Here is a 25129-nt window from a genome sequence, read left to right as displayed (position 1 = left end):
GAGGTGAGAAATAAGCTTGTTTCTCCTGCATCCCAGTCTGCTGCCCAGATACCATCTCTGTCTTACTTTTAGACATTCACTTCAATCCTTTCCAGATCTAGGATTCTAGGTTTAAAACTACACAACACCACTGGGAAACTTTTCTATTCATTCCCTAATTCTTCAGGCTTATTCGACTTTCGAACACTTCACTAATGCCTTCAGATAAAGTAAACAAAGAGCATGTGTCATTGCCCTCTCCTAGACAAATGGTGACACACAATATGGAAAGAAGTTGCATAGGTTTTGGCTGATGCACAAAACAAGGCAGTAATTCTAAGCAATTTTAAAAAAAAAATCTCAAGGGGGCTGATTCTGCAAATCCTCCCTTTGAACTAAAAACGGGAAAAGTCAAACTCGAATAAGTGATGTTTTTGATGTGGGACCTTCATCCTGTTTATGCAGCCCACTGTCAGCTTCTCTGATTCTTGACATTGCAGGTGGCTAAGAGCTACCGGAAGAGCAGACTAATGAATCACGGCTAAAGAGCTTAATTTCAGTGACTGTTCATAGAACTTACTGTAATTTTAATCTACTACTATAGTCATGTATTTACACCATTGCACAGAGTTAGCAGAGCTAATGCTTAGCTTTGGACATAGACTATTTTCACTTTGAGCAGAGATCTACTGCTCCAAGTAACCAAGCTGGGTGTCTGCAGAGCACTGAGCCACACAGTTATAGCCCAAGAGCCCTGCATGTCAGTGTGTGAGCTATGCTTACTTATCTGAATATGTGATTCCTAGTCACCAGATGTGTTTTATACTACCTTTCTCATCACCTGAATGGAGCCCAAGAGTTGTCCAAGATCTGAGTCTGTGTCAGGTACAACATGCATATATGAGAGATCAGTGAGACTCAAGATCTCCTGAAATAGCGGAGGATGCAGGTAAGGAAGAGAGTAATTTGTTTCAAAAAGAACAGTGGGACAACTTAGATTTGTGGCTTATTCTCTCACTCAAACCCTGAATATGCAGTAGAGATTACAACACATCAGAAGGCAGATACAGCCTTTGTAGGAAAATCACCATATCTTCTCCCCACCCCAAGGCAGCAGAACTGCAACAATGAAAATTGCATCCCAACACGGCTTCGCAACAGCATCTTACACACAGACTCATGACTTAACCTCCAGAGATGACCCTGTCAAAACCAAGAGAGCTTGCCTTTGCTTGGGATGGTAAGACACCTTACAAAGCCCTGTTGCTCTCGACTGATTGACACAGCTTGTCCAGGTAAGATAAGGGATCCTGGTCATTCTGCCAGGTACAAATACACTCTGATACCAGTCAGTGTTTGGCTTTTTTTCCGGACTTCATGGAGCAAGAATTAAGAGTGGGATCTGCCTCATCTCTGCCTTGACATTGGGGCAACTTAACCTTGTGCTCTGATGCATTAGACCACTTAGCAGCCACAGAGCAGTGTCTGGACCACCCTGTCACACCCTCTTTCCTCCAGCCTTGATCACTATAGCAGAACTGCTAAAAGCAGTGTATAGCAACCTATAGAAGTGCCCTGGGCTACGCAGGGTGCCGCTGGTGGATGACCTTCCAGCGTATCGCTGACATTGTTCTGAAATCTGCTTGGAGAAAATAGGCTTATGTCCTTTCTCTCAACGTGACCCTCATGACTGTATTTCACACAGCTTCTGTAACAAACAGGCCAAAGGGACCACAGACTGCACAAGGTCAGAACAGGGCTGGCCTCTTTCACTCAAGAAGCATATGCTCTTCTCTGTGCTACATTTGCTCCGCAGGTGCTGAAACAGAGTTGTTTTCCAGGACTGGAACAGCCATTAGGACCTTTTCCTCAGCAGGGCACTCACTTGCAATTGATTTTAAAGTAGAACAAAAGCCTGCAAATTTCTACACAGAGCAACAGAAAGGGTAAAACAGTAACATTGTTCTGAGCCTCTCTGTCTGGAGACACCCTAGACCTGAGATAACTCAGTGTTATGGTCTGTGGGAATTCATTGAAATGGATAGTAAAGCTAAACTCAGCACATCATACTCAGCAAGTTATGTTCAGTTTCTCAAAGGAAAACCCACTGAACAGCTAGGGACAGAGAACTGATTTCTGTTCTATGTCTTTACAAATATAACTGGCAATCCTGTTTGCTGGGCTCTTCTTTCCATACAGTACATGGAGACTAAAGGACTGAACAACCTCCTGATCTCCCAGCAGGTATCTACTGACCCCAGCTGACATTATTCAAGGCAGCTGAGTACCATGTTGCAGCAGTAATCTCACCCCTCCTCCCACAGCTCGCTCTTGTCTCTGTATCAAACATCCACAAATCCTTAATCCTTAGACATCAGGATTTCCAGAGTCTGTTTTATCCCCTTCTGACAACATTTTTGTCCATAGGAAGGACTTGTGAACTGGTACAGCGTCACCTGTCTTGCTCACCTGCCACAGACAAAGCAGGGGAGTCGGAGGACTCACAAAGTAGTTTATAGCCTGCCACCCTGAGATGCTGTATTTATCTCCTCTCCCAGCTCATCTAAAGTGAGCTTTATGCCAATTCATTATCTATATGGTGGCAGCAAAGAGATCCCAGCCAACAGCCACATGGTTCTCCAGGTTTTGGGGAAACAGAGAGGCAGGTATATGTTCATAAAGCAAACAAAATAACAGTAACCCACTAAGTTTTTCCTTGTTTATTCTCCAGTTTCCCCCATGCATGTCCAGAGTGGGATCCATTGGGGAAACTGCAGAGTAAAAAAGGAAAGGCAAACCAAAATAATTTTGAACATACAAGGTTATTTATTAGAAAGTAGAGAATACCATAGGCCTGATTTCTCTGCTAGCTGCTTAAGAACAAGATGTTGATACCCCTGATTAGAGTCAGATAAATACATACCACACCCAAGGAACCAGCAACAAAAAGGTCCTGTAATCTATGACTACAATTCTCAATACGTACTGACAAGTGTCTCCAGATCATCAGTCAAAGACTTCTAGCATTCTTCAGTCTACCTGAAGTGTTCCTGAATCACCATAATAGTAACAGATACGCCCTTTTCAAACCACAGGTTGGCAGCAAGATGGAGGCAGAAGAGAGAAAAATGGGTTTAGAGGTGACTATAACTGAATCACAAAACAACAAAAAAAACCCCAACCCAACCCAGAAGTAAGAAAAAGATCAAAATAGTAATTAAAGCAGAGCTTGGACTCTGAGAACCAAGAAACCTTGTGGCATCCATTGAAGAAAATACCGTTGATTTCAGCATCCAGAAGATGCAAAGATATTGTGACAACTGTGCAGTCCCACAGGTAGATAGATGCACTCAGGTTTGGTGACTAGGAATCACACATTCAAGTGAGTGTAGCTCACATAGTGACAAGCAGGAAAAAGAAATTGTAACAGAAGAAACTAGCAGGAGACTGAGAAAATCTGAGGAAGCAAGGGAAGGTGCCTTGTGAGCCCAAATGGCAAATCAGGCCATGTGGCTGCAAAACGTCAGTAGCTGTAGTCAACAGCACACAAGGTCACATTTCCCCTCTTGCATCTTCCTCTAGGACAGAGCTTAAAGGTAGTTACTCTCCAATTTTGATGAATTTGTAACATTATCACAGCACAGAGCTTGCAATAGAAGTCCCAGTCCTTGGAAATATCTGATTTTCCAGGGCTGCTGAAGGAAGTTTTTACGCTTTGACTGAAAGAAAAGCTTGAAAATAATCTTAAAAGCAAACCAAAAGACACAGGCGTGGCTTTGTTTTAAAGCCATGACATTTTGCCTACCATTAGTGAGCATTAATCTGTTTATACCTTTCACTAACTTTATCCCAGGAGGTTCTGTAGCCTTCCTGGTGTGTCTACTGCAAGCCACAAACTGCAGGAAGTGGTGGTCAGGCTCTCGGGCAGAGGCAATGCACCATTTTCCTGTGGGACACATACACAGCTGAGAAAACCCTGCTTTAGGCTGACATGAGCTGATATCAAGCTAACAGTGGCAGGTTCATAGACTACTTCAGAAAAACATACTGATGATAGGAGTGTTTTAATTCACTACACAGAGATGCGAAAGTCACTGGGAAGGTTTTAGCTGCAGGAGCTTGACAATAACTGTCTTGCTTCATTGCACCTTGCTAATATCTGCATAAGAGGTTAGACAAGCCCTGGTCACTTCAGAGCCGTCCTGTGTTCTGACAAAAAAAAATGTCTGTATAGCCATGCTAGTAAAATTGTATAAAAACATACACCAGGTAGGTGGCTGGAACATGGATATCTTGGCAACCTTGACTCAGGCATTTCCTAGCTTCTGAGTGGTTGTTCTTGTCATCTTAACTGTTTTGTTTTGTTTTTTTTTTTAATTAAAAAGGCAGTTACATATAGCTTCTCAAATTTAAAAAAGAAAAGAGCTTAACTGATCAAAAGGTGTTATGTGAAATAATGCCAATTCCCTACATAGGTCACCAAAGTTGAATCTTCACAAATACCATGTATTTCTTCATTACTCGAGCTAACTGAATTTGCCAGAACAATTAAAATGTGAATAAGGATGTGATACTCAAGGAGAAAAAAAGAAACAAGTCAGTTCGTCTACTCTTGGTTCTCCTCTTAAACTGCTATAAATTTCAGTTCCTACCAGAGATTGCTCAAATTTTTACATGCAAGACCAGATTCAGTGCAGAAAAATTAGGCCTTACTGTTTTGCTTCCCAAGCGTTTCTACCAAGGAAAAGAAAAAGGAAAGCAATTACTATAGCCATCTGTCTGACACAGCTTCTCCTCCCTCCCAGATCTCTAGGGAGGCTAACCGCAACTGTGCTATCTAATCTTTAAGGGGAAAGTCGTTCAGTTACACTTCATTATTCCTCACTTTAAAATGAAACATGCTTGTGCTTCCCCACGTACACACTTGCCTATTTTGGTTCTCACCATAGCTGTGTGTATTCCTGCAGCAGGTCTGAAGCACAGCCCACAAAGTGATGCCTTCAGGGTTACACCAAAAGCAGCTGATTAAAATCTACAATGAATATGATTCTTGTTCCCTCCTCTCTTCTCTGAGCAGGGAGAAACTAGTTGACACGCAATGGCAACTAACGGTTTCCAACAGCGTTGGAAAGATGACCTGCTGGAGTGAAAGATCGGACTGCGCTGAGCAGATTGAAACAGCAGTGCCTATTGCTCCATGAAAGACAACCACGGGCAATCAGCCACAACAGGACACTGGGGTTTGTTTTTTAGCGACTGAATGCTCCAACTGCCTGGCCTTCGGTTGACTAGAGGAGGAGGTTGCTTCAATCCTCCATCTGAAGTCACTAATCTTGGAATAATGGGTTACAAATTTCCAGAGCAAAGTTCATTTCTTCTTAATGACAGCCTAATATGTCATTCATAGGGAAAGAAGACAGCTGCAGATGAAATAAAATCTTTGCTAAACTGATAGAGTACATTAGCCTACTTCTACTCTGTGCAAGCTCAGTCAAAAATGACCCTCACAGAATTCAAATCAAAATTGTGGATCTGGGGAAAAAACAAATTGCTGACGTGATGGAAAAGAATCAGTTAAGTATAAGGCCAAAGATTTGATCTGAAGAGCATGAAAGCACACCTAATGTTTTCCTTCATCTTACAAAGTATCAAAAGGCAACACACAAATCTACCTACAGTTCAAATGTCCTCCCAAGTCCTGTGTCTTCTAGGCATAAACAACCCATACAGTTAGCTAAGGGTCTAGCAGAGCTAAGTTACATCTTGGCAATTAAATCCTTTAGGGAGACAGCCGTTTAAAGGTGCGTGTCTTCACTGATAAGGTTTAAGCAGGCTAAAGGATTTGAAAATGTTCTGTCCCACCAGAATTCCCAATGCAAACCCTTAAGCAAAACATTTCCCTTCCTGAGGACCATAAAGAACTTCAAAGTTACTGCACCAGAAAGAAGCTTTTGGGTTGGTTTTCTTTTTTCAATTCTATTTATTTCCCCTCCTCACTATTTATGCCCTTTGTTTACTTTTTGAAAAGGTTGGTTTATTCTTTCAGCCCAGACAGAGAAAGACCAAGATCAGTTACTGATACAAGCTTGCTGTGCTACAGATTGTTTGTTTTAAAGAGGAACTAAAAATCCAGCTATAAACAAAAAGGAAATCCCATCCTTTCTCTCACTCTTCTGCACCGTGCCACCACCTCTTTTTTTGCTGACCCGTGTTAACTGAAAATTAAGCCAGGAAAAAAGTTATTGTCAATAAAGTGAAGCAATCTTTTTCTTAGTGGACTGTTACTTATGCGGGTTAGTTCTCTGCAAAGGAGCTTGAAGGGTACATGTGCTAGTAAGGTGTGGGGTGGGAAATGGCAATTCTCCAGCAGAGAATCATGTTTAGATTGGCTTGCAGCAAAAGCCAAAATGCAGCATAGGTAGATGCCTTGTGTGATTTTTTTCCCTCAGATCATTTGCTAACCAAACACAACTGTAAAACCTATGAAGTGTACTTGTTTAATGCAATATCTATTTTCATTGAAACCAAGTTTCCTAGCAAAGTTTGCTGACTTCCTTTCAAGGAGAGAAGATTCTTCTAAAATATTTAAGTAACTCTGGTTCATGTTTGGAAGTGTCCTTTAAAGTTTTCTTTTTTTAACTGTAACAGCAAACCCAACTTTGTGTACATTAATGTAATAGCAACCCGGACAAGCAAGGTTAGGAGCAAGACTCCAACTGTCTTGAGCAATGCACCGCCAATATGCTGTGATCCTTTGAGAAGGCGACAGATCTAGGCCATGGTGCGGATGGAATTGCTGTGCAAGCTTTCCCAAAAAACCTTCATGAAAGTGGGAAAGGTTAGCAATGCATATCTTTCTTTGAAGAGCTCAAAAAATTGTGACCCTCAGCGTCTACCTGGGCAGAAGCTGAACTGGTGCCTGATGTGATCTTCTATTGCACAGTAGATCTGCTCTGAAGTTTTTCCTTTCATTACACTAAGTCATGATCAGTATTTCCAAAGTGTTCTGCGCAGCGTAACGAAGGACATACGGCTTCACCTGAGCTTTGCTCTGCAGGAGCATGAAACATTTCTTCCGATTTGAAGTCTTTCAGCAAAGATTGCTCAAATTACTTTGGATCACTGCATTTTTTCAGTTCATCTCATTGACTAAATTTGATACTGACTTTTAACATAAAATTACAGGAGTGGAGAGGTGATAGATTGAAAAGACCTGTTTAGTGGTTGTGTTTTCCCATGCTCCAGGAGTGGTTACGGACTTCGTTAAACAAGTTGTTTTACAGGCAGGCACAGTACGCGTTAGGAGTCTACTGTGGCTGACTTCAAAGGGGGTGAAAGGAGAGTGGTTTGTATCAAAGAACTGAAATCATGTCCTCCCAACTGGAAATCCCTTCACTTTCAGTTTCTTGAGTAGGTATGTTGGGCCACTGCAGTCGCTGGAAAATCTTACCACCCTAAAGATGCAAACCTATTAACACACGTCTGTGCTTGAACTTTACTGAATGAAAGATTCAGGAGGGGCTCAAAGCAGACATTAGTGGCAGCCTCTAAAGGAGACACTTGAATGCTGTCCAAGTAAGAAGGTAAGAACTACAGACAGGCAGGCATCAGGGAGGCAGGAACACTGGAGAGAATTAGAATTCCCAGTTATTTGCAGGTGAGTGTTGCCACTATGTAACAGGGAAATTTCTAGCTTACCCTCAAGATCACAGGAGCTGTCAGCAAACTGCAGGGACTTTGCAAGGACTTGCAGTGACTTTTAAGTCACAAGGAGTCCAGCATGCTCCTCCTTTACATTGGAAGCGCAAGTGAACCACAGTTATTTTGGATCCAAATCTGAACTTCCCCCAGTCTTTAGATCCAGACTTTCAAGTGGTTGCTAAGTCAGCAGATCCCTCAGGCATGTGCATAAGGCAGTTAAGTCCATGTGCAGCTGCACTGAAACTAGAGGAAATGTACATATGCTTGGAGTGCTGTTTTGTTAAACATCTGAATATCTATTAATCTAAAATGATACAGAACAGCCAGGAAGCCCAGATACAGAATTAAAATCTGATCCCAGAGAACCACAAGACTCAGAAGTAGTCAAGTTGACAGTTCTCAATCAGGCCTTTTAACCTATAGTTTAAAAAACAATTAATCACTTCTGTGTCAAACTGGTGAACAGGCTATTACCTACCTGGGCAGGATGGGTCCCTGCTACTATTGTCTGCAGTGCTGCTACTGCTAACGTGCACCCTCTAGGGTTTATTTCAGCTTTCTAAGACAACTTCAAAAGATTTTGGTATAGACTTCCTTGCATAAAGAAATAGATTTTGCCACTTTTTCCATTTAACCACTTCTTGAAAAACAGTCTTTTGATGGTCTTGTTTGTCTGGGACTTGTTTGTTTTTTTAAAAAAAGTCCTAAAATTGATTAGTGAATTAAAAATCAAAATCTTTCTCCTACATAAGTAAACTGTAAAGAAAGTGAAAATAAGACAGTATTTTGATTTACTGTTGGTCCACTCTACAAAAATACATTGGTGTGTACAAATATATATCTATAGTCATACTTCAAGGATTTTGGCAACTTCTTTGTCTCAGAATGCACCATACATTTATGTGCACATCTAAGAATCCTCGATTAATTATTCCCAGTAAAAGCTAAATTACACAAACTAATAAAAATTATTAAAGCATATACTCTCACTGTTCAGTTTAAGTGACTTCATATCCCATCCTGTTATGAAGACACTTGTTATAATATTTCTGTAAAATCATAAGAGATAGTACTGATTAACAAATCTTCACTATACATTATGAACTATCCATAATCAGCAAAGAGCCAAAGAAACACATCATTCCTCATCATTCGCTCAGCAAACTTTTTGAGGCAGATATTGCTTGATTTCACAGAGCACATGCTGAGATATTATAGGGAGGATGTTATATCCTGCTCTCCCACAACCAGAAACTTCCCTAATAAAAGGCATTAAAGGCCAAGGTCTAATCTCAGCAATGCCTTCAAGAAATTAATCCAGATTTACTGCAGCATGGCACAGCCCCTTGTCTAGTCCCTCAGTAGTAAACACTTCTTCATGGTTTTTAATTTTTGCCAGAGAAAAATTAATTTGTCTTCTCCCAAAATCTGTGCTTCACAACAATGCTGGACTGCTAGAACAGAAATTTCTGCTCAGAGAACAGAACACAACAAAAGAAAGTTTCATATTTCTGCACTGTCATGTTAAAATCCATCATGAATAACAAAACCAGCATGTGGCAAACTGCAAAGCTAAAATACATTTGCTACAATACTTGGACACTAAGGTAATTAAGAGATACAGCGACTGTACGGCAGACTTCATTCCTTCCTCCCCAGAGCTTGCCAGCAGACAGTTTCAGAGATGAAATTCTATCTTAGAAAAATTCCAGCCACTGACTCTGCTCTGAACTATTTTATACAGTAAAATCATTTTAGAGTCTATTCACATAATTTTTGAGGGACCATTCAGCTCAGGAGCTGAAGGACTGTTTTCTTGCTTACTTCTGAACAGATGCCAGTTAACTGAAAAATATTTCCCTGGTTACTGCCATTGGAGACAAACAGTGAGCCATAGCAGCCATCACTGCTGCCAGCAGCACTCCGAATATACGTCTCAATAACAGGACAAATACTGCTCACAGCCGACCTCTCTGCCCAAACAGTCCCAGCCATCCCTCCAGCAGCCTTCTCCAAGCTGTCACCACCATCTCAGTTCAGATGTCCATTAGACAATGCAACAGAAACACACTGCAAAGAGTGATACCTCCCCTTTAGACCCACACACACTCACAAGCATGTGCCCTCCCTTGTGTCACAGGATGGCTTCTCCGCAGTGCCGCTGTGGTAATGAGCTCACACGAGGCAGAGGGGACAGATGGAGAGAGACAGCCTTCTGTGGAAGTGGTCTTGGATCTAACCAACGGTGCACCAAAATGCTGACGCTCTCCTGGAGGAGACTACACAAATTGCTTAGTAACAGCTTCAGCTCAAACCACAGCAGAGACCTCTGACATGCACCATACCCAGGCTTTAACCCTCACCAAGGTACAGCTGGCTTCTCCCCTTCCAGGCAGCTCTCCACTCAGAGCCTGGGACACTTGGGAGGCATTCACAGCTTAGCACAAACAAATAGAGGTACATCCCGACAAAAGGCAAAACAGATTCACTTGCTCAGACTAAGGCATGGAAAGGGCTCTCATTAAAATAACTTCAAACAGTAGAGTATTCAGGGCCAAGGGAAACCAAGCTGCTGTGAATAGCTGTCTTGGAGTACTATCCCAAGGGCACACCCACACACCAAAGCATAGTACTGTCATTTAAAGACAAAGGAGAAGACTGCAAAAGACCTATGAATTTGGTGAAACATAATGCCAGCTCTCGGACAGGGGACTAATCAGTTCTACGTGTCTAGTTCAACAAATTCTTCAGGACACAAGTTTGCATGGTCTGTGAATAAAGTTCACATGTGCTTTCATGTTGGTGTGACAATGGTAACGTGGCATCTATAGCTGTCTGAAGCAATACTGAGTCATCACTTTAGCATTAGGTTTATTGATAAAATTGTCCTTTTTCTACCACAAACCCCAGCAGCTCAGTAACTTTAGATATAGGTCACTCTTTACCCAGGGTACAGCAGAGCACTGTCCCCTAGGATGCACCATGCAGTAGTAACATCCTGATTCTTCTACATGTCCTGTCATGAGTCAGGCTAAAAAGTGACAAGTGTCATTCATTTTATAGATAGGGAAATTGAGGCACAGGGAGAGGAATCCAGGTCACCAGCCAACCTCAGTTTTCCCCACTTGTAAAATGAGGAGCAGACCAAAGTTGACTATACAGATAGGCTACTGGAGTGGATCTGTCTTAAGGATAACACACACAGTGTTTCCATCCCTCCCCCATTAGCCAACCAACACAAATTATCACAATGTTTATAGTATAGCATAAGAAAACTAAAAGGATTTTGTATGTAGTTACAGATAAATGCCAAAACAAAGCAGAGCATTACCATGCTAGGCACGAGATACATATGAGAGCTTAAGACACCTATAGTGTTACAGACAGATGCTACTGGGCAGATAAAGGTAAGACTAGGAGAGCGGCAAGACGCATAGTATGTTTTTACACCTCACTTTCTTTCCCCAGCCTCTCCTGACCTGCATGCTAAATGAATTTACCAGATGTAGTGAGCATGAAATGTTACTCTCTGCTGCCTATACTGATATAAATGTCCACGTGTAACCAATTCACAATCAACATCTGTCTCCCATTCCAACACATTTTTCTCTCCAGAGGGGAGGCTGTGGGTGGGAGATTCAGCTCCAGCTCTGCTTGCTCACAGCGAATGGACAACAGCCCAGTTAGGCACCGAGACCCGGCTTATCAGGGCTGGGAGCCCCAGAGCCGGCAGCAGAGCCAGCACTCTGCCAAGCTACCCAGGCAGGATCCGGTGCGGCCACTGTGCTCTCCCGGGCACTGCTGCGCTCTCCCGGGCACCCTTCAAACCTGCCTTGAGGAGCAGAGATTAGGAGAAGCTCTGAAGCGCTGTGGACAAGTGTCACATCAGTGTAGTGGCTGATCAACGTGCCAGATGACTACACTCTCAAAATTGTTTTAACCGTGTGTGTAGAGACGCTGCAGAAGTAGCCGATCCAGCTTTGGAGTTAGAAGACTAAATGCTACTCTGGGAAGTGAACGTAAATGGCTAACCTTATGCTGAACTCCCGAGACAAGGAGAGGAATGAATTTACCATAGAAGAAGCACCAAGAAATTCTTCACAATCCACTGCATGCTCACAGGAAAGATCATCAGACAGCACTTTCAGTTTCACAAACTAGATTTACAAATATCAGACATTTTTTCATTTGCATAATTAGTAAAGGTAATTTCAGTGTGCACCTGTAAAATGTCTTTTCCAAACTCAAAAGGCTTAGTTGTGCCTCTCTCAGTGGAACAATATTTTTTACTACCCAAATATTGTCCCATCAGCATACAGCATATGGAATAGAGTAATAATTACTGATGTTTCAGGTTTTGTTAGTGGTGAGTATCTGCAGTACATATAGAATTTTATTTATTTAAAAAAAAAAAAAAATTCAGGGACTTAATCCTCAGTTGCTATAACACACCCCAGTTTCACTGAGGCAGCTTGCACTATCTGAGCATTTGTTCCCGCATGTTCATGCATTTGCACCTGTGGATATGGCTCTCCAAAAGCATGACAAGGAATAGCTCATACCCGAGTGCCTCTAACTCAGAGATCATCTTCCCAGATTCCTTCACTGCAGGACCAGAGGGACCACTAGGTTCATTGTGTTTGACTTGTTGAACACACAAGAAGTTCACAGAAATTGGATTAAACCAGCATTTTAGAAAGCTCTTTAATCTTATGTTAAAGACTCCAGGAAACTGCAAATCCACTGCTTCCCCTGGAGCTGGCCTAACACAAAGAAATTGGCTTGTGTTTCAAAGCTCTCACTTTAATTTCCAGCCTGTTGATTCTTACTGCCACCAATTTCATCCTTCCTCTGGCAGATCTCCCTTCTTGAGTCTAGTGGTAAAGGGAAAATGGAACCTTTTTCCTTTTCTTCCTTTACCTCTTCCCAATGCTAGCAGAGGATGACCTTACTAATTAACAGTATCCCAATTTCATAATCAGATCTTCAGCCATGTGGACCCTTGCTCCTTAGAGGCCCCCACAACAGCACACTGTATAAAGGTGGTGACTCAAGAGTATGGACAAATAGCCTGAACTCAGCAAGCCCCAATTTAATGACTCAAGGGAACAGGGTCTGAATATGAATAAAGTGTTGTCTCTGTGCAGAACAAAGTTGCTGACACATCTTGGCTTAGAAAAAGGTGAAAAAATAAATGTTTGGTCAATAATTCTTGTCTGTTGTAAAAGCCTGGAGGATTTTTATTTTTTGTCCTTGAGAAATGGAATGAACTAATAGGATCAGAAATTTGTGCAACAAGACTCCTGCCATAGTTCAAATATTTATATATAGGAAGTCGGGCTGCTACACAAAGCTTTATTTATCATTCTTTTATACTCGAGCACCAGTAATTCTACTAGGTAACGTCCAGGTGGTGAAGGAGGAGAGTTCGTGACTTAGAAACCTCACTGGGCAGGCTAATCCACAGCAAGATTCAGCTAACGAAGCAGAATTTGTACACAAGATCAACATACCAGCACAGCAGAAGTGGGTCTGTAAGTGGGGCTTGAAGCAGCACAACTGGCTGAAATTGGAGAATAAGTTCCGTGGGCATAACCAGGGTGAGAGCTCTGCACAGATGCTCTCCAGCCTCCCCGTACATTCAGCACCATTTTCCCCCGAAATCTTCTCCCCAGACAGTGTACATTACAGTTTAGGCAATACAAAAGAAGCAAAATGAGCTATATTATCTTGTGATAATAAGTCCCACAAGTTAACAAAACATTACCAGTTACAGCAATCTGTCTGTCTGTGTTTAAAGCTTTTCCATTTCACGGAGTTGTTTCTTGTTCCGGTTCCGTGGGAGGAAGGGAAAAACATAAACACCCAGAAGGCCTCTGCTATAACTTGTCCTCTGACAATTTATTCTCTTGATCTTCTCAGTACAACTTATCTCTCAAAACTCTTTTTAAATGGAAAACAAGCTATGCCTTCTCTATTTTCACCACCATATTCTGGACTTTTCTGCTTAAGTAAACAGGGTTCAGTATTGTTCAATAGCAGTAGAGCAGGCTGCATATGAATGAGAACAGGCAAAGAGAGACAAGCATCTAAGATAAGGATCTTTTCTTAGAAAAATGTCTATGGAAAACAGAATATTTTATTTTAGCTATTTTTGCAGTGAGAGCCAGTTGAAAAAAATTATTCCAGGTTCCCTAGGAAGCATTTTATATTAAAGAGAAGAATAGACACTGAATGTAAATAAACCAAAAAAAATTCTGAGCAATGCACGAGGACGCACTGTGACTGAGTCTCAGGGGTTTAGAAATACCTTCCACTTACTCTGCAGATTTCAGTCTTCACGTGAAAGAATCACTTTCCCCAGTAATCAGCATCTTTGTAGAAAGGTCAGCCATGTGGAAAAAGAAAGAATTTCTCATTTATTTCACTATTGAAGGTGGAGAAGCTCCAAAAAGTCCAAGAAATTTCAGCCTGATCTCATTCAGATGGGATTTCCTTCTAGAAATAGCACCATAGAAACCATTTCTTATCCTTAAATCCTTAACTGCTTTAAACCTATTTCTAATATTTTGGTCCCTTTTCCTCCCTGAACAGATAGATATGAAGAACTGCTTTTCATTTTCAGCAGTAAGAGAGACACAACAGCAGGACAGAGAACAAGTGCCCATGATTGCTGGACAGACAGAACTGCAGCATTCCTCTGTCCTACAGAAGGACAAAATCAAAAATAGTCTGTTAGCACGAGACAGGTCTCCTCCATTCTGGCAAGGAGGATCTTGTCTGGTTTTGCAGCAACAGCAAAATCCTGAATAGCCTCAGTAATAAACTGCACACTCCTTAGTGTCTGCAAATTCATTATCCTGTTTTACAGAGCCACCAGCCTTGAGCACAGATAAACCCCACACATTTATTCACTTAAAAATATATAATCTGCATGCAGCCTCAAGCTCCATAGCATGCAGAAACACAGTCTAATCAGCCAATGCTCATCCATCCATGTTAAGCCCCAGTAGCTGTGTGGTCCCACTGGAGGACTTGAGCATCACAACACGGCAGGCTAATTAAGAGCATCTGGGGACAGAGGAGGCCATTTTGGCAGGAGGTGTCCTCGAGCATAAAAGATGTTAACCAGCAGCTAGGTGACATGAATAGTCATGTCAGTGCTGAAAAGGCACATAAGCCACTGTCCAACAATTATGTATTTCATGACAAGAGGCTATGCTTTGCTTTCAGCTTCAGTATCTCTTTTGTGAGGAACTGAGAGCACTACAAGGAGGATCAGCTCTGGACTGGAGTCCCTGCTGAATTTCTTGCCTGGCTTTCTGGGGGCTCCTTCCCCTTGGTTGTCAGTTTTAGCACCTTGGAGCTTCAACTCCAAGAGAGTCTCAAGGTCACCTATTGGTACTCAAAATAGCACCATTTGTACATCAGACCCCAGAGGGGACTTCAGCACCCATAAGTCAGCTCATAAAGCAAGGTCCTTCCTCTGCCTGTTGCAGGGAGCCAGAGCTGTGGGGCTGTGAGCAGTCATCGCATGGCCATAGAGCAAATGCCCTTCAACTGGCCCTCACAGCAGCACTTTCCTTTTGTAAGCATTCACTATTTTCATCTCTTTACATGAACAGGAGACTACAACCATGCTTTTAACCACTCATCAAAACAAATCACGTTGATTCAAAGGAAGCCTTGAACTTGCATGATCCAGGAACTGGATTAGCTTGGCACAGCACTGCTTGCTTGGGGTACTGCTGATCAAAGGTAGGTTACCTGCAGGCCTGACTGCAGTCACGTGGCCTCTGTTTCTGCTGTAGCTACCTGCGTGCCCTCCATCTCTTCTTGTTATGATACTTAGTACAAGATATAAAATGGCCACAGAATATTCACAGGGCTCCACAGATGTCCGTATGTGAAAAATGCTTCATACTTCAGAATGCCTGAAGTACTAAGTACTAGCCGACTAGCCCTCAACAACACTCCAGCTGGCTCTTTACACTGCAGAAAGAGTAGCCCTAAGCGAGAGTCAAGTCAGAACACGACACAGAGGTCCATGATTCTGCATTGCCACTGTGTTCGCACAGAACAAGCCTGAGAAAAAGGTGCACATCCACCCCAGGAGTTTGTCAATGAGTCTCTGCTGGTAGTAAAGGACTAGCAAGATGGGGCAAGCAGAGCCCAAGTTCTCTGGGACAGATTGTCTTTCTTCTCCTGTGTTTATGCAGCACCTACTGCAAACAGAAACTGGTCTCATCTTCAAAGATAGTCATAGCTACATCATCAGGATCCACTATTTATGGAGGCAGGTAATTCCCACTGCTTCTGCTTTACAGATAAGAAAACTAAGGCCAAAACAAGACAAGAGATGAGTACAGGGCCAGAGTCAGTTCGGAGCAGAAGAGCCCAGGCAGTGTTGTTGCTATGAATTCCTGTGCTACCTTGCCAGCTCCTTAGCCCCTTCTAGCATGATCATCACATGCAGAGTTGTCACTGGTGTATTCTCACAGCTCACACAACTCGAACTCATGCACCTGAAGGCACTTTGTCCCTAGCAGTAACCTAACTTCTACCCTCTCTGTGGCCTCATTGGTAAAATTTAAAACAAAAGCAGTGAAGATGCTTTCTGCCTCACAAAATAGCAACAGGCTCTGACTAGTTGTCACACTCTCTGTTCTCTAGCAGAAAATGATTTTCCAAGGGATTTCTGCCCATAATACTATGCCAGGTCATCTCTCGCCATGAGAGGCAGGGAAGGTGTTTCCCTGGGAACAGTAACCATGGCAAAGCTCTTACCAGTGTCTTCCCCTCTCTACCTACAGGAAGAAAAAGAACAGCAGATGCCTGAGCTCTGCCTCCAGCAGGCCCATGGGCCCCCAGAGCTGTAAGCAACCTGGAAGCACCTGATCAAAGATTTAGGAAGAAACTTCAATTAATTCTGCTCTGTCTTTTACTGAGATACCAGACATTTCTGCCATGCTATGTTGAACTCAGAATGCCTTATTACAAAGAGTGCAACTGGAAACATCAGTGTTACCAAGAGGTCAGCCAAATACAACAATGCATAGGTAGGCACTGAGCCCAAAAATCCGCACGGATAGATGGCCAACAGAAGCAGAGGTACAATGGACTGGCTTTGCAGTTTTCAAACCCTGGCATTGTGCATTAGAGCCCTATTAAAGAATGCATCTGCAAACCCCAATTTGTGGGCAGTAGCAGCCAGCAGATGACCTGCTTCTGGTCCACCTCTTTTTTCTGCAGAATATTCTCGATTTACCAAATTGAATGCAACTCTCTCTGCTGAAGAGCTAATTAAATCATAATAAACAATTCAACTTGAAAGCACAATCATATTGCATGCTTTTGGGGATCTTTTTGTCATGTACTAGTGAGCATGATATAAATTTCTGGATTTGATGTTTGCTAAATATTTATTCAAGTTAACAAAGCAAATTAAACCAAAGGGCTCCTTGGTTAATCTTTCTTTCAAATGCCACATAGAGAAAAAGTGTTCTATGACTTAACAATCTGGATATGTGACTAGTCAACAGCCTAGATTTCAACTACCATCACTCCACTTCAGAGTTAACATGCAATTAGCATGAATTGCCAGGACACCAGCATCTTATATGAGCAACCCACTCTGAGTAGAATACTGCCCTGTAGCCAGACTAACTCAAAGCTCAAAAAAAAAGCTCAATAGTCCAAGTTTCTGTTGCGAGTACAGTGAAACCAGAATCTTTACAGTGAGAAAGACATTGATCATCTATCTACACAGTAATTCAGGAGCACAGGGTGACAGGGTCAACCGGGTCATGAAGCCCACTGCTGCATCTCCTTATATTAATGTCGAAAAGGTATTTTACATGCGCAGCAAGTACCTGCTCCAGACATATACAGAAACCTCAGCGTCTAACACCCGAGTGAAATAAACATTTATTCAGAATGAGTCTAGCATTCATTTTAACCTCTTCTAGGTCAAATTACTGCAAATATCCCAGAATTATACAGCCAAGTCAAATGATGCACTCATACCTGAGCTAGTATCCAAATCCAGGCAGTTGTCTTTATTTGCCACTGACTCCTCAGAGAAAGCATTAGAAAAATAATCTCATTTTGCAAATCTCCTAGGAATGCAATGCAGCTATCACTAAGAGAAGATGCCATTTCTTTTAAAGATGCTGCACATACCTTTCTTTGCCATGCGCTCCAGCCTAATGCATCCTCCTATAAAATCATGATAAGATTTCATTTCTCCTTCTGTTATCCGGACAGCAGTAAAAGGTAGATTCCTGGGCACCTGTTGTCCACATTTCCGACATCGAGAAGCCATTGCCACAGCTCAGGAGACTCTTGTCAGGAATCTGCTCGCTCAGTTTGCTGGAATCCAGCCTGATTCTTCAGCCGTCAGTCCAGGCTGGTGACTTTATCCCACTTAGTTCATTCAAGGTCACCCTCGCCAGCAGGATGTTCGCCATTGCAATTGGCTAAGACTTTTATAGGCTTAGTGACTGTGTTTGTTTCTCCCTCCTTGCTTTCAATATCAGTTTACTTTATTCTCTCATTCAGAATGAAAGCTGTGAACCTCAGCACAGCCCATGCCCTGAATGGCTTCCTTATCATTAATTTAAAGCTATCTTATAGGTGACAATGAAGAGAGAAGATCCCCGAAGCACGTTGCAAGATCACAGAATGTCTCTTAAAGAGCATGCCAGATATGTTCACAAAGAATTTTTCTTTAAGAAAAGGTTTTTCTTCATGATTTTAAGTCCCTTTTGGGTTTATGATGTCATGATTCTTCATCACCGAGAATGGATTTTTTTACTTCTGCATTTCAGCTTGGATGGTGCAAGGAGACTGCTCTGCAGAGCTGCTCAACCAATTACTCATACGTCTGGCAGTGGTACTGGGAGCTGCAACTGTACAGAAAAGCCCTCTGCTGCTGTGCACGGTCCCTGCTCATAAGATCTGATAATCTAAATGAACAGAGTAGCAAATGGAGGACAGAAGGGAAATATTGCTGGCAGACATGCTCTGCTAGCTATGCAACCCCTGCCTGAATTTTTTTAAAAAAGAAATCGTGTCCATCAGTTTGACATCAAAATGAGAGATCTGAAACATACATTCAGAAATCTCTCTTTGAAGGTGCTGGCTATTTCAGTTGACTTTTTTCGCTTTTAACAATTACTATAATACACATCACTGGTCAGAGAGTCTTGTGAAGAAACTAGTACTTGGAGAACTGAGTGCAGAGAGCACTCAATCCTGATGCAGTGAAATACAAAGGAGCCTTCCCTGGCGTCAGGAACTGCACGGGAGATGCATGAACAGGCACAAGGCCAGCACTGGTGACAGTGCAAGGAATACAATGAGAACCTAATGAATCAATGCTGAGCTGCAACCCAGAGCTCAACTGTGGGGACCTGAGCACAGGACAAGCTTCCTGCAAGGATCTGATACACAAGCCAGGAGAGTCTTTGCCTTCCTCTGCCACAGTCGCTACCACCTGTTGGCACTTTACCTAGTTGCACCCAGTGTTGCTCAGCTCACGGGCCTCTCAGATCACAGGCAATTCCTAGACATGGAGTGGGAAAGGGGAAGCCTAATTAATACAAATCCGAAAATGAACTAGAGGGGACAAAGATGTTCAGAAGAAAAAAGCCTCACATGATGCCATTAGTAAAATGGTGAATAACTAGATGGACAGGCATGAACGCCTGTAAGCTGAAGTATACAGAAGTCAGCTCAGCCCTGCTTCTTCCCTGTTCCACACACTTGTGCAGCTTCTCCTTTGCCAACTCTGCTGCTCCTCAACCACACAGGGAGCTGTTGCAGCTCCCTAACCCAGCACACACGAACTCACCATACAGTAAAACAGCTACCAGGTCTGGGAAGTAGTGAGTCTCAGGACATCTCCTTTTGACAAAAGGAAGCTATAAAAGGGATCTCCATGCTTAAAGGAAAATATTTGCATTCCCTTCCCCCTCACGTTTGCTGCGTGGCATGAAGCTAGTCACCCTCCTGCTCTTTGGCAAAACCCTGCCTGCGAAGTGAAGACAATGATGTATGGAGCTGTTGAGTGACTTGATTCATTAGCATTTGTAAAATATTTATTAGAGCTTCCATAAAGAAATCCCCAGGGGACTGCAATATTTTACAGATAGGGAGAACAGTGGCACAGAAGGCAGAATTAATTTATAGAAAATTGTCATCATGAGATAAGAAAACCAGAAATATAACCCAGCAGTTTTATCTTAAAGCCTTTCTTCCATCCTCTTTTCTTTTGTTACAGGGGCTCAAGGTGTCCTTCCACACACAGGCAAACACGATGTACCTTGGAAAATAAGATTTTCTGACAAAATGTTCATATGTATGTCTGACATACACAGAATAACTGCACTTCAACCTTGCACATATACAGATAAGCAATGGGGGAGAATCCAGTATTTGCGACAATACAGTTCTGTCTGCCATCCCTTCGGATATCCATGTGGCTTAGCAACAGGAGGACTTGTAAGACACAGTTCCAAGAAGGAGACTTGATGCTGGAAGTAGGATGCAAGATGAAATCTGCCCTAGGTGAGAGCTTCTGAAGCACAGGTAGCAACAGCACACATCACGGAAATTATCTAAAGTCATCTAAGCCTCAGTCTTTCCCTAGGAAACACTGACCCATTATGATGATGCCAAATACACATCTCTGATGCCTGGAGTAACCACTATCATCACCCAGCTCCAGACAGAAAATAAGCTGACTGTAGCTCCTACACATTTAGCAATAGGGCACATAAAGTTTATTGCAGGCACTGAGTGCTGCACTGCAAGGACTGGGATGGACAGATAGAAGGATCTGTTTATTCTCCTGTAAGTTTCTTTTCATTCACATTTTACAAGCAGCTGGGCTAGCTTCTCGTGACACTGTCAGAAACATCTGACATGGTAGCACTACAAGAGCTGCACTGTTTCCTACCACACAAATTACCTCTTCTGTACTGCACTGGATGTGTCCGCACAAGCACTGCTGCAAGGGCTGGCTCGCAGGAATGCTTTTATGTAATATGTTACCAAACATGCACTAAGCATGGGTAATTGATTCTTCACAATTTTCCTCTTTTAGTTAAAAGATATCAGTCTGACTAAAAGCAAGTTACTGTTCTTCAGACGCAGAATAGTATAGTGGAGGGAGCAGGTACAGAAAATGGCAGGCATGCTTCCTTGGGTCTTCTCCATGCTTAACATGGAATGGAGGGGGGTTACTTTCTTGCTGCTCCAGACAACCATAGCAAAATGTTCGGAAAAGCTAAGGAGGAGGATGTTTTCTGCTCATGAATTGCCAGCATTGCCTAGCAACATCATTTGGGTTGGTCTGTCAATGAATAAGCAAGTAAATAGAAGTAAGAAAGCGTAGTCAGAAATTAAAAAAAAAACAACCACCCAGATATCCTCAGATGCCATTAATCAAAACAGCCTGAGGAACTGTACTAGTTCCAAGTTTCATTAGAAATGCCAATTCACCTTGGAATTTGAGCTTGCTGCCATTACTGAATGGCCAGAGGATTGCCACAAATTTAAAGTCAACTCAGTTAAATCAGTTTAAGCCCCATATCTCTTCTTGTGAAATAATATGCTTCTGCCCCAAAAAGCAGTGCTGCAATGGCTGGTATCACTGTTCAGTGTGAGACATGCAACAAACACATTGGACGTAATTTCCTGTGAAGAGTCAAGAATGGAGTTTGGGAATAACATTTATGCGCCAGAGGAAGGAAGGAGAGAGGTCTGCTTCTGCTGCAGGTGTGAGGCAGCTAGAAAATACTGTCAAACACTCCCTGATTGCAACTTACCCAACACAGTCATTAGAACAATTGCAGGGGAACAGACATCCCTTTTCCAATGCAGCCTTGTAAGAGCCATCAAGAAAGTTTAGCAGACAAGACACAAAAATTGCTTCTCTTATCCACCAATGATTTAAAACAAAACAAACAAACAAACAAAAACAACCGGTGAGATCAACAAGAGAGATCTTATTTACTCATGAAGACCAGCAGCTCAACCCACCTGTGTACAGTATTCTACAAGGCTGAGAAATAAGTGACCTAAATCAAGTGCTGCTATTAAGATTGATATGCATACAAGCTAAAAGAAAAAAAAAATCCATATTTCATTCCTGAAACCCCAGCTTCACATTATCCATTTTTTACGTGATGTTTCATCTGAAGTTTGAACTGTTCTTTGACAGCTACACTGAAACACACCATTCCTTTTGCATATACCTCTGTGATCTCTTTTCTGCCTTCCCCACCATCCAGATCATGAATCTGATAAGCCACAAGGCATTTCAGCAGCTTGACGCGAGGGTTTATTTTCAGAGCACACTTAGTGCTGTTACAGGTAACATGCATTCAGCTAGGAAATTGAAACTGGTCTTTTCTATTAACTTCAATTTATTTTCTTCCAACTAATAAAAAGCAAACCAGGATTCCCTCCCCCTTCTTTTTTAATAAAGGTCTACATGCCAGGCATTGTTTTATGCCTCAAGGAGTTAAAGGAATGAGCCTAGGAAAAAATATATCTGCTCTTGAAATTACGTTTAACATACAGCACTATTGCAATTACAGCATGCAGTTACTGCACTAGAAGGCACTAATTCCAATGCCATATGGCTTCGGAATCTCATTACACTGATCTCCTTAAAGTGATTTTCTAACTTACAAGCAAAACATTTTTGGTCACCTTCAGCAGCGGGAAACAAGAACTCTGCCACTGTTGGTGCACATTCACTCCCACATGAGTTGCCAAAAGCAGGAGTGACTATAGCGAAGATCAGAAGATAATCTAGCTAAAGAAATGCTGTTGCCTTCTCAAAGCTGTGTAGATATCCAGGGCTAACCAAGGTCTGTTACCATCATTATTCAAAAAAAAAAAAGAAAAAAAAAAGAAAAAAAGCCAGTGCCATCACTGCCAGATTAGAGAAGCTGCCCAGGAGATGAGTGGAATCTTCACAGGCCAAGCAGTGGGCAGGACTTGCTGCTGCACCTGCAGGGTTTATTTTATCCAGCTCTCTTGACCTCTGCAGCTAAGTGCACATCAGAAAGAATAGGAGGCATTTCTGTCCTGCTAGGCATCTTCTTGGCCAGATCAACAAACAGATTCCCAAAGTTACCAATCTGTATCTGGCACAAGGGTACAGAGTAGCTAGATCCAGGGTTTAGGCTTGGATGCAAAGTTATTCCAGTCTTGGTCATGAAAATGCCTAAGGACGCAAGTGAGGCTAACAGCCTTTCTGTGCAACACATACCCAAAACACAGCTCTTGGCTAAAAGAGTCAGGGGAATAAAATGAAAACTAAATGCAAAAGGAACAGATGAAAGAGTTACTGGGTAACCCAGAGGTGGTTGTGATCCATAAAACTGGGCATACCAGGCCATGATTCTCTCACATTCCTGAACACCATGATCACCTTAGCACCAATTCAGCATGCACAGAGAGGTGGGTACACAGGCACAGTCTTTGTGCCATTGTCCTCCAGCAGCAGCATGAGTGCTGCAGAAGAAAGTCTCTGGACATTAGGAAGGGAACACGTTTTTTTCCTCTGTAGTCTGCCACTGACACACTGAGTCACCTCCAGTGTGACGGTAATCCTGATTCTTGCTAGCATCCAGAGCACTGCACTGTTCCTTTTTCTCTCCCCCTTCACTTTTTTCTCCCTGCAGCCAATCACTGGAGCACTGGCAGTTCAGAACAGCTGCTGGATGCATGCAGCCAAGACCACCAGGACAGCTTCTTTCCCTGAGGAGCAGCCATGCATGTTCCCTGATGGAAGCAGCATTTTTTCTGTTGTTGCAATTCATAACTTCAAGCAGATAAAGAAGAACCAGAAAGACAGAGGGATAAAAATAGGATCTGTAGGAATCACAAGGGCTGTTGATACTCGGGGCTTTTGGATACATGCCAAATGTTAGTTGAACAGGAAGAAACAGCTTCTCACATTACAAAGTACAGTAAAGGCGTTTCCGATGTTCTATTACTATCTCTCAGACACTCAACATCAATTACTATGTAGGGTGGGATAGTGGGCTTTAGGGACTATTGATTTTTTCATGTTTGCATGTCTGTGCACTGAGGTTCACTCATGTACTCTGAGCAGTCCACAAGGAAAAAGAAGCTCCTATCTAGACTTCTCTGAACACCAATGCTTTGACTGATGGGGCTGTCTCAGCTGGCAGATACACACCAAACACTCCTTTCACATCCCTTAGGGCAAGGCTTGCATTCTTCTAGGGAACTGAGGATAAAAATCAAGGAGGACTTACTCCCTCTGGCCTGGCAACTGTGAACTACACGTTCTTATTTTTTCCCAGAAAGAGCTGCTGTCAGAAACCAGAGGTCTGTCCTGAAGGACCTGCCACACAGTAGTTTCTCAGTTCTGGGCACCTGCAAACGAGAGGCCGCAGCTCTCTGTGTGCACCCACGAGTGCAATTGCACAAGGCAGCTGGACACTTGCACATGCCCACACCCAGGCTGTAGAAATTTGTCCTGTTCAATGTCTGATGCTGCAAAGCTGTTCCTTCCTCACAACCATTCACAGCCTCAACCTCATAGTTGTTCCCAGTTTATTCTCCCCAGCTTTGTCTCTAAGCCTTCAGCTGTACTGGATTTAAGGTTCTAGAAAGACACAATCTACAGGGTAATTTCCCAAGTTACAAAAGCCTGGTTATTTTTGTGGTGCTGCAGAAAAATAAAGGGATGGATAACCTGCCAGCACGTGCAGCAGTGTACATCACGTGTACGCTTCCTTTGCCTCTCCCCACGCAGAGCACTGCATCACGCACCAGGGCACAGCAAGGCCAAGACGTTGCCTCACCGCACGCAACCACGCTCCCAGTCCTCTTCCGCTCCTCCCCAACCAGAACAATTACTGGTTTTCATCACCCTACTCTGTCTTGATTCTGTAATGTCTAATAGTAGAGTAAATTAATGACCAGCTCTCTCACAACCCATTTTCACAAGATTTACAGGAAACGAAGAGTTTCAATCCTTTCAAACCAGGCGAGAGCTGCTAAAATTATATGGAAAAGGGCCAGCTGGGTTAGACAGACAAAGCATGAGCATGAAAGCCTCATTTCCTTTTGTAGCAAGCCTAAAATTATCCAGAGACCATACACACTAACAGGCAAGTAGATCCACACAGTAAAAAAAGATGTCTGTAAGTCAGCTTCAGGTACAGAAACAGCAAAGAGCTGGGTCTGAGATAACCTGTTGTACACTAATGCACAGAGACCTTCCCTGTCAGCTCAAGGGTCCCACTATCGAGACACCCAGTGTTCATATGTGGGGATGTGCTGAACATTGGATGCACAAGGCTGGACCTTCAGCAAAAGTAAAACAAGATCAGTGCTTTGACTTCAACAGCACTGTGGACTTAATTGCCTAGAACCGAGTGGTGCAGTGTTTTGATAA

At 42.7% G+C, this 25129-nt stretch overlaps 1 protein-coding gene across 1 annotated transcript in view; it reads right to left on the bottom strand.

Moving 5' to 3' along the window:
- The window catches only part of MCF2L2 (MCF.2 cell line derived transforming sequence-like 2), a 155098-nt gene extending 137094 nt beyond the window's left edge, over positions 1-18004 (bottom strand). Inside the window, exon 1 of the mRNA XM_086618729.1 lies at positions 17863-18004. Within this exon, the coding sequence (XP_086474855.1) occupies positions 17863-18004 (142 nt within the window). The remainder of the gene's footprint in view (positions 1-17862) is intronic.
- Between the last annotated feature and the right edge of the window lie 7125 nt (positions 18005-25129).

The sequence above is a fragment of the Tauraco erythrolophus genome, chromosome 11 (assembly GCF_009769465.1).
Source record: "Tauraco erythrolophus isolate bTauEry1 chromosome 11, bTauEry1.pri, whole genome shotgun sequence".
NCBI lineage: Eukaryota > Metazoa > Chordata > Aves > Musophagiformes > Musophagidae > Tauraco > Tauraco erythrolophus.
The sequence above is the reverse complement of the archived record's forward strand: the minus strand, read 5'-3'. Positions and strand labels throughout refer to the sequence as shown.